Genomic DNA, 10053 nt, shown 5'->3' with positions numbered 1-10053 from the left:
ACATTTAACATGGGAACTCCGAACTCTACTGATCAATTAGAAACAAAAAATTTAATGTAATTATGAAAACCCATAAACATAATTGATCAGGGAAGTGAAAAGATGTCACCTTTAAGATCAACTGAGCTCCAAACAAATCTGATACACTATTTGAGGTTTCAATAGCAGTTTTTTCCTTCTTTTTCTCTCACTAAAATTATGGAAAACTGCAAATAAGAGGAAGAACGATATGGAATTAGTTATTAGCCAAGAAATGAAAATTTTGCAAAGATGCAATATTCAACAAATGAATTTTGTACAAAAAAAACAGTGGAATTGAGAAATTCAAACTTGCCAAGCTATGGAGAATCGAGATGCGAGAGTAGGTGGAGACTGTAGAAATTGAAATTGTAGTAGCCAGCAAGTGCAGCTGGGAGCTTGGGAGAGATGATGCCCAGAAAATCTGACGAAGTCGCAGAGGGTGCACCGTGCATTGTAGTTAAGGAAGATTTGAGAAATGCACAGAGACTAGAAGTGACGACGAGACTTTTGGTTTTGTGAAATTAGGGTAAGAGCTACAGGGCACAGACACTTAGACTTAGATAGGATTTTTTTTTAATTTTTTATTTCATAAAAAAAAAAAACTACCTAGCTCTGCTTAGCTGCCTAGCATCGCTTAGCCCGCCTAGGCATCGCCTAGAACCCAACCGATCTTTCCAAACGATTTGTAGGAAAACGCCTCGGGTTAGCACCGCCCAGCGCCTAGGCTATTTTTTAGAACATTGTCTGCAAGGTGGAAGTCCTACAATGAAGTCTATAGTTATGTCTATCTAAATAGTAGAGGGAATGGGGATGAAGTTCAATAATCTAGGTGAAGTAATAGTCTCATTTTTGTTTTGCTGACAAACTAGGCATGCTGCCACCCACTGCATAATATCAGTCTTTATCCCTTGCTAATAGAAGGACAGAGAAACTCTTTTGTAAATTTTGAGAAATCCGGAATGGCCTGCAACTGGCGTACAATGATGTTCAAAGAAAACCTTCTCTGTCTAATAACTAGTTGGGCTCAAGACAAACCTTCCCTTGTATTTAAGAAAACCATTGTCAAAATGGTATTTAGCTAAAGATGTAAAAGCCCCATCAGTATACAGAGACAATTCATTAACTTTAGAAACAATCCAAGGGTCTTGCTCCACATGTCTTCTTATATCATCTAACCAACCCATACTGTATTTCAATCAAATCCTAAGAGTTTAGAAAATCATTTTTGCTGAAAAGGAGTATGGGCTCTGCTTTGTAGAAAGTACTTCAAACGGTTATGATCAGTTTTGATAATGAAATGCTTCCTTTGAATGTAAAAGTGCCATTTCTTAATAGCATGAACGATAGCCAACATTTCTCTTTCATAAGTTGACATAGCTTGCGCTCGAGGACCAAGAACCTTGCTTGTAAAAACTATTGGTTGGTCTTCCTGATGTAATACAACACCAATTCTAGTATTAGAAGCATCTGTCTCGATAGTAAAAGGTTTGGAAAAGTCAGGCAAAGCAAGAACTTGAGAGGATGTCATGACTTCCTTGAGGCTTTGGAAAGCAATAATGGCCTCAATTGTCCATTTGAAAGCATCCTCTTTTGTTAGTGCAGTCAATGGCCCACAAATCTTCCCATGGCCAAGAAACCCTCTAAGAGCTTTAACAGATTGAGGAAGAGGCTAATCTTGAATAGCTTAAAGCTTGGAGGGTCTGCAGCCACAACTTCTTTGGAAACACCATGGCCTAAATACTCAATTTGTGATTTACCAAAATCACACTTGGTTTTCTTCACAAAAAGTTGATTGTTCTGAAGTATCTTAAAAACCAGAGACATGGTGTAGATGTGTTTCCCAAGAAGGACTGAAAACTAAGATGTCGTCAAAGAAAACTAGTACAAATTTTCTTAAGTAAGGTCTGAAAATCTCATTCATCAAACTTTGAAATGTGGTTGGAGCGTTAGTGAGGCCAAACGGCATGACAAGAATTTCGTAATTTCCATCATGAGTTCAAAAAGCTATCTTCTTAATATCAACATGATGAATCCTTATTTAATGGTAACCAGCCCTTAAATCTTACTTTGGAAAAAATTCAGCACCAAATAGCTTATCTAACAACTCATCAATTAAGGGTATATGATACTTGTCCTTGATGGTTAACAAATTGAGAGCCCTGTAATCCATACACATCCACCAACTATTGTCTTTTTTCTTAACTAACAACATTGATTATAAAAAATAACTATTAATTGATCTGATAAACCCAGAATCAAGCAATTCTTAAACACATTTTTCAATTTCAGACTTTTGCAAATGACCATACTTGTAAGGTCTCGCACTATGAGGCTTGCTACCCTCAAAGAGTGAAATTCTATGGTCATGAGATCGAGAAAGAGCCAAAGTGGTTGGTGTCTGAAAAACAGAAGCAAATAGAGATAATAATTTATCTTACTCAGTTTGTTGAATTTTTGATTAATCACCCACAACAGTTACTTGTGTATCTGGTTCAATGAAGAACAAAACCATTTCAAAAGTCTCCTAAGTTGGCAACTTTTCTACTTGACAAGTAGAAACTTATGTAAGTCAGGAGAGGGAGAACTGTATATGCAATAATGCTTATGTCCTAAGGTGAACTCCATCTTAAGCTTTTCAAAATCCTAGAGAATAAGGCCTAAAGTTCTCAGCCATTGAGCCCCTAATACCACATCGTAGCACCCAATTGCAACACATTAAGATTAGAAATATATTCATAATTATGAAGATGCATTTTTACTTGAGTACGACAACTTTTACTAGTAATGATACCCCCATTTGCTATCATTACTTCAAAAGACTTGTTAGCATAAACCTTCCACCCCAACTTCTTTGCAACAGGCAAACTGATAAAATTGTGTGAACTCCCTGAGTCAAGCAATACAATCACAAAACAATTCTTAATAAACCTAACAACTTTCATGGTTTGAATATGTTGAGGGGCAGATGTACCATAAACTGCACAAGTTGTAATTTCAACATGTTGGCCCTCTAGAATCTCACAATCAACATCAGAAGACGTATCAACAAACACATCCAATAGCAGAAGTTGTTGATTTGGACAAACATGACCTTTAACCCATTTTTCTAGACAAGAATAACAAAGCCCATTTCTACGATGTTCTTGAAGTTCTTTAAAAGTCATTTTTCTCACATTATTGGCCCTAGAATTACTGCTAGTTGAATAACTACTACTAGATAATGGAGGCAAATATTTTTGGTTTTTATAATTGCTTGTAGAAAAATTAGAATTCTTGGAAAAAAAACTTTAACCTTTAGGTCTGAAAATTTGGCAACTATTTGAAAAGCCAAGGCAATTGCCTCATGAACATCAGATGAACGAAGTAATTTGACGTCATGGTGCAACTCTGGCCTCAAACCACTAATAATACAACTTTTGAGCATTACAGGACTGATCTCCTTGGTACGATTCACCAATCAACGGACTCTGAAACATACTCTTGGAGAGAATCCATTTGCTTCAATTGAACTAGGGCTTCCGTGAAATCCTCAAATTCAGAAAGCCCAAATTCCCTACAGAAAACTTGGATAAAATCCTCCCAATTGGGGTAATTTCTGATGCAATCTCTCAATTGAAACCACAGAAGAGCCTCATTGTCCATGTGAAAAGAAGCCATTTGCATTTTTTCTTGGCATCAATGGTGAAATAGTCAAAATAGTGTTATGTGCGATAGACCTATGCCAATGGATCGTCGCCGTTAGAGAATCTTGGAAATTCGAGCTTGATAAGCGGCGGTCTAGGTTGAAAAGATGAATCTTGACGTTGGAATCGATAACCACCATGAATATTAGGGTCTGACAATGTTTCTTCAGATCCACCAAAATGGTTTGAAGAATCACCATGCTCCAGGTGATCACGATGAGTTTGATTAGTGCCATCAAAGCAAGTTTCCATGGTTGGGAATCGAGATTCCATGAAAGCGATGACGTTTGAAAGATCCTGCATCGATGAATTGATCGTAATGATGGAAGATTGGATTCCAAGACTGAGCCTTCAAGAATTGTAACTCGTGAATCCATGACATTAATACGCATTGATGCAGCATCATACAAGAAAGGGAAACGTGGAGATCTGTCACTGGCTGATACCAATAATAGAACTATGTTCTAACCTTTGCACTTGTATGCTAATACTTCTCTGTATTATTGAATACGAAATCATCTTGAATTGCACAGATGACAAGTATTAATACCTGACTCGCAAGCTACAGTAAACCATAACAGCTGTAACCAACTCCTAATATCCATCTAACAAACACTAAACAACTAAACCAATGACCACTGACACTTGGCAATCAATATGAACAAATTATTTGTACAATTATCAGCATCGTATCACACTCATGGTTGAGTTTTTTTTTTGTATTTTTAAACTCTCATGTATGAAAATTTGGAAACAACAGCTATTTACATGAATTAAACTTGGAAATTGAATGTCCAAAATTCCAACTTTTTGCCATGCAAAAATTCTAAATTTCTATGTTTATAAATCCAAACAAGGGAATAATGCATGTTACTTTATAGATTTTGATAAGAATTTAAATTAAAACTTGTTTCGTTTTCTCAAGTTCAGTTTGATTTTTTTCGATTTTGCTTTGGTGAACGGTTCAGTTTTTTTGGTTTTTAGTTTTTGGCGCCCACCCCTAATTGGAGATTGCCTAAGTATAACCTTGAAACTCAGCCGAAGAGGTTTAATAAAATAAAACTTTTATGATTTTTCAAACTTTGTAGGAATTTGAACTTTTGTACAATATGAAATTTGTAAAAATATGTGACTACCCATCCCAAATTTTATGATTTTATTAGTTTTGAAAGCGTGAATTGACGAAAATGCCTCTAGAGGCGAAGGTGTTGACTTTAGTGGATCAGCGTATAGTGAGACGTACGAAATATTCTTTTAGCACATCCTTGTAATATCGTCACTATGAACGTGTGGGTGCAAGCAGAACCAAATTTGAAGCTACGATAAAGATTTTACGGACTTATGAAGTTCGAGGGCATTTTGGTAAATTCATTATTCTAGATAAACTATTATTTTATTATGTTGTATTGTTTGTGAGACATGTGGGGCCCATGCCCCATTCCTTATCCTCTCACCCATGTCCCCTAGCTCTCGGGGTTCTCTCTCTCTCTCTCTCTCATTATTTTATCAACACTCCCTCACCTTACTCCACCACTCCCTAACTGCCACATCACCATTTCTTCGTCTAACCCTCTCAGCACCCTCACCCCTCCTTTGCAAACCTCGACGGCAACACTGCCACTGTACACCACCTTTTTTTGACAAACACCTCATTCTCTCCCGATGAACGATGATGGGCGCACGCACCCCAAAACCCTGTGCGTGGCCACACACACACTCTATCTCTCTCTGATTTCTTTCACTGCACAGTGGCATCACCACTGTTCAAGAAATTTCCCCACGATTTCTCGCCATGTCCGACGAGGGTAAGCTTTAAAAACTCCTTAAACATTCTTAGATCAAGTTTTAGAGTACAATTAGAAGAATTTTGAGTTGTTTTGGTGACAATTAGTGCAGGAATCATCTTTAGGACTTAAACCCAGTTTCCGACAAGAACCTAACGGCTTTCAACCCGTTTTCTGTCAAGACTCGAACACGACTGAGAAAACCAATGGCACTACTTGAATCCTTGTTCCTCGACCTTCATTTTGATATATTGGAACGCTAGGTTTAGTGGAGTTTTGAAGTGGTCTGAATCGAGTAGAACCCAGCGGTTCCAGCGGCAACTGGCCGGAGAAGAAGAAGAAAAAAAAAAGAGCCTTAAGCCTAAGCCTTTGGGCCTTTGCCCCAGGCCGACCCATTTCTGAATTGGGCTCAGATATTCTTGGAAACCTTCCTAGGCTAATTTTGACGTCCTGAGTCCATTTTTGACATCCATTTAGTGAAATTCTACAGTTTTAATATAGTTGACCACCAAGGCGTCTCGGTTAGCTTTTAAGGTTGACAGTTGACTTTTCGTTGACTTTTTACGAAAATTGTCCACGACCCTCATTAGCGTATTTCGGCACGTTGATTCTGAATCAACTGTCCATTTCTCCAAATTGAAGCGTTTTAATTGAGTTTTACTAATGAGTCCAGCATTATGCTTAGGTGTAATTACTATCAGAGACTTCAGCTTTCTAGCTTGAACGGATGTGACATCGCAAGTAACTGTGAGTTGGTCTTTTCCTTTATATAGTATATATATAATTGTCAGTTTCCTTTTATACATGTCATAAAGGGTTTCTACATATGCCTAGATTAGCGTGACATTTATAAGATTTAGCACTTTGATAGAAATTATGAAGTTATACTATGTCCTACTGGACGCACATGTATGTGCATTATTATTGATGCCATGATAATATTTACGGCGTTGAATGATATTATGTTGACTAGAATTATCGAATCATTATGGCATGACTATATCTAGTTATCTGCTCATTGTTTGCTGCATCGATGTTAGTACTCGCCTGGGCCAGGCCAGTCTTTCACGTGCATGTGCACATCTCACCATACACACACTTTGGATCCATTGTAAGTGCCAGTCCTATCCTAGATTGCTATAGGCAATTAGGACTTGTATGTGCTACGCATAGCGCCAGTCTTCATGTGATTGTAGTACTAGAGCGTACTAGAGAGTATATCATTGTTACACCCAGTCATGTTCATGTTAGATTACCTCTATAAGAACTCATGTGTCAGCATGTGTCGATGAGCACTTGATTTGATATGTTTGCTTATGCGAGATTATACGATTACTGACGTCATGAATTATTGTGTCGTGTTGAATTCTTGAGATTTTGTAGGCTACAGTAGGTATTTTCTTACTATACGTAGTATGTGTATTCTGGAAACTATACTTGTTTTACAGTGAGGGGTTATAATGTTTTCAGAAAGGTTTTATTAAAACTTTATTTTCAGGCCCACTCACCCTTGTTTTCTTTCGCCCCTCCAGGTTCTAGTAGCAGAGCTTTCGTACTGACGAGGATTATTGGCAAATCTTGGTGTAGACGATTACCTTAGATGGTATAATTCTCACCTTATTTGACTGTATTGTACTTATACTCTGACATCACGGGTGAAATGGGTTCATTCCCGCTCACATGCATACTCTTGTATTTAGGCACTTCTAGGTTTAAATTTATTCACACTTTTCACGTCACTACACTTTATGGCTTCGTTACCCTTTGGGTGTCAGCCAGCACAACTTGATTCGAAGTTCAGGTGGACATTCCAGGTCGGAGTGTGTCAAAATATATGGAGATAAGTTATACAAAAATTATTTTAAAAACATAATGAGGATAAAATAATTGTTGGAAAGTAAATATAGTTTGGGTTCCATATTTTAGCACAGCATGGTTGGGAGAGAATACTGCTTTTGGTGCTAAATTTGGTTTTGGGGTCATAAAATTTAGTTTGATCCCCTTCTAATCTTCTCAAAATGAAAAATTATTCTCATGCACCTTCAAACATACATCGAGTTTGGAGAGTTATCAATTTCACTTCATTCCTTACTGGAAACCAAATGAGGTTAAAGGTTGCAAAATCTCAAATTTATAAAAAATAGCTTAAAGTGCCCCAATCCCCAAGTGATATCAAGGTATTTTACACATATAACTACACTTTAGAAAAAACACTTTGAACAATACTCCACGAAAACCGTGTTGACTTTGAGTGGGGCATAAGTTAATAAAAAAATTCAACCTAGGTGGGCGACAACTAAATGATTAATTTGCTGGTAATGCATACGAGATGCTAATTTTGGGGGTTTCTCGGTAGTTTACTATAAAATGAAAACCGCTATTATAGGCCAAATCTTATTTTTTATTCCCGTAGTTTAGATGAAGTTTACTAATAAAATGTCAATTCACACCGCATACTAATTTTAAGCCAAACCTCACTTTTGGTCCTTGTAGTTTAGATGAAGTTTTTTTTTTGTTTTTTTGGTCAATAGTTTGGATGAAGTTTATTAAAATGCCAATGCATATGAGTGGCACATGCTTTTTCCGTTAACTAAATGAATGGAAAATGCCAATGCACGTGTCCTAGAATTACATGTTTTGGTAAACTACATTGACCAAATTGGAGGAAAATAAACTGCATGGATCCAAAGTGAACTTCACCTAAACTATTGGGACAAAGTGAGATTTGGCCTTAATATAATATTGTAATAGCTGTAATTATCACATCTAACTAATTTTTAGGCCACCAAGCTACGATTAAGTCTTCGTCAGACCATGCAATTCAATATCCTTCACTATGTATGCATGACCATCGGAGTATATATCAAACAGAATCTTGACAATACATAACGACCAAGCAAAGGATGTTTATAATCGTCTATAGCGATAACATGAAATTAATAATTAACACCAAAAATTATGTAACAATAAATAAAAGTATTCAATGCAAAATTATGCTAACATATTACCAATAATTGTTGCAATATTCACTGTCTCTCTAAATGTTCTATATATATACACACAGAATCTTGACAATAAATAACGACCAAGCAAAGTATGTTTATAATCGTCTATTAGCGATAACATGAAATTAATAATTAACACCAAAAAATTATGTAACAATAAACAAAAGTATTCGTTGCAAAATTATGCTAAAATATTACCGATAATTGTTGCAATATTCACTGCCTCTCTAAGTCTTCCATACCATCTTCTTGACCACAAGATTGAACCCGTCTCGAAGATCTGTCCATGCTAAGGATTCTTCTGAAAGAACTCAACCTCGAAACTGAAGCATTTACTTTAGTACCAGCTGAGCTGGATTGAGCCCCTTCTGATGTCCCTTCCATACATGATGATGACAACACAGAATTCACATGCTCCAATGGGGGAGCCGTGGGCGTCCCGGCCGCGGGACCCTCTCGTGGCTCGAGCGGCAGACGTGGCTCCGCCTCTGTCCGGCAAATGGGGCAGGTAGTGTGGGAACTCAGCCACTTGTCGATGCACTCTGCATGGAAACTATGCTTGCAATTTGGAAGCAACCGTGCCATTTCTTCATCCTCTAACATACTCAAACACACAGCGCATTCTATTGCGTTGTCATCCCGGCCATCTCGACCGCCCGCACGTGTGAATACGAATATGGGCAAGGCGGCGATGACGGAGGGCTCGAGTCCGTTCTTGGGTGGCTCAGACTCAACGGAGTGGGCATGAGCCACGGTTGACCCCAAATTATGATGCCAGGCCGCTCGGCGAAGGGCCTGGCGTCGGAGGACGCACCTTGCGTAGGTATGAAGCACGATTACTAGCAAAACAACGACGGATAATGAAATGATGGCTGTTAGCATAATCTTGCTGTTGAAGTCGTATGAGCTTCTGTGATGGAACCATGGCCGATCGGTCTCGTCATCCTTGAGGAGGCGCATCGGAATTGTAGACAAGGAAGACATGATCCCTGCTTAGTTAATTAGCTTTGGCGTATCGGCCTTTCCTCCTCCAGAGTCCGAACGGATTTGTGAGAGAGAAGAGAAGCGGATTGCAAAAGTTTATCTTATGCTTTTGAAGCTCAGACTCCGAGTCGGAGAAATTCGGTTTGGTTTTGGTTTCGGTATGAACGTGAGAGTTGAGAAATTGGAAGAAGAGGAACATACAAACCAAATGTAACTGCCGCCTCTTATTTTCAAAACGTTGACTGTTGAATGTTGACTTATTTCTTTCTTTCTACCTTAGTTTCTCTCTGGGAAATTTCTCTTTTATTTATTTATCATGTTTGTACAAATTGGGTTGGAAAATCTATTTGTTGAATTATGTGTGGGAACATCATCATTTTCTTTAGAAATTAAACAAATTACTTTTTATTTGTTAAAATTCTGATGGGTAAGCTCATAAGTCATAAATGGTCCATGGGGTTTACCTTGCATGTTAAGTAACCATATGGTTCTAATATGGCTAATAATATACCTTCGTGAGCTACATCCCTTATTAGTGTTGGCCAAATCTCTAATTTTTTAAGAAATTAAATGGTT

The 10053-nt window shown here is 37.7% G+C and overlaps 1 protein-coding gene across 1 annotated transcript; it reads right to left on the bottom strand.

Annotated features, from left to right (window-relative positions):
• Nucleotides 1–8431: 8431 nt before the first annotated feature.
• Nucleotides 8432–9660, bottom strand: LOC126583905 (E3 ubiquitin-protein ligase ATL41-like). The gene has a single exon (XM_050248449.1). The coding sequence runs from the start codon at nt 9475–9477 to the stop codon at nt 8710–8712; it is 768 nt and encodes a 255-aa protein (XP_050104406.1). The 5' UTR covers nt 9478–9660; the 3' UTR covers nt 8432–8709.
• Between the last annotated feature and the right edge of the window lie 393 nt (nt 9661–10053).

This window comes from Malus sylvestris, chromosome 9 (assembly GCF_916048215.2).
Source record: "Malus sylvestris chromosome 9, drMalSylv7.2, whole genome shotgun sequence".
Lineage (NCBI taxonomy): Eukaryota > Viridiplantae > Streptophyta > Magnoliopsida > Rosales > Rosaceae > Malus > Malus sylvestris.
This window is presented reverse-complemented; position numbering and strand designations above follow the sequence as displayed.

Bases quoted from the DNA above. Each gene is read 5' to 3' on its own strand.
- LOC126583905 (XM_050248449.1), bottom strand. From the start codon at position 9,477: ATGTCTTCCTTGTCTACAATTCCGATGCGCCTCCTCAAGGATGACGAG.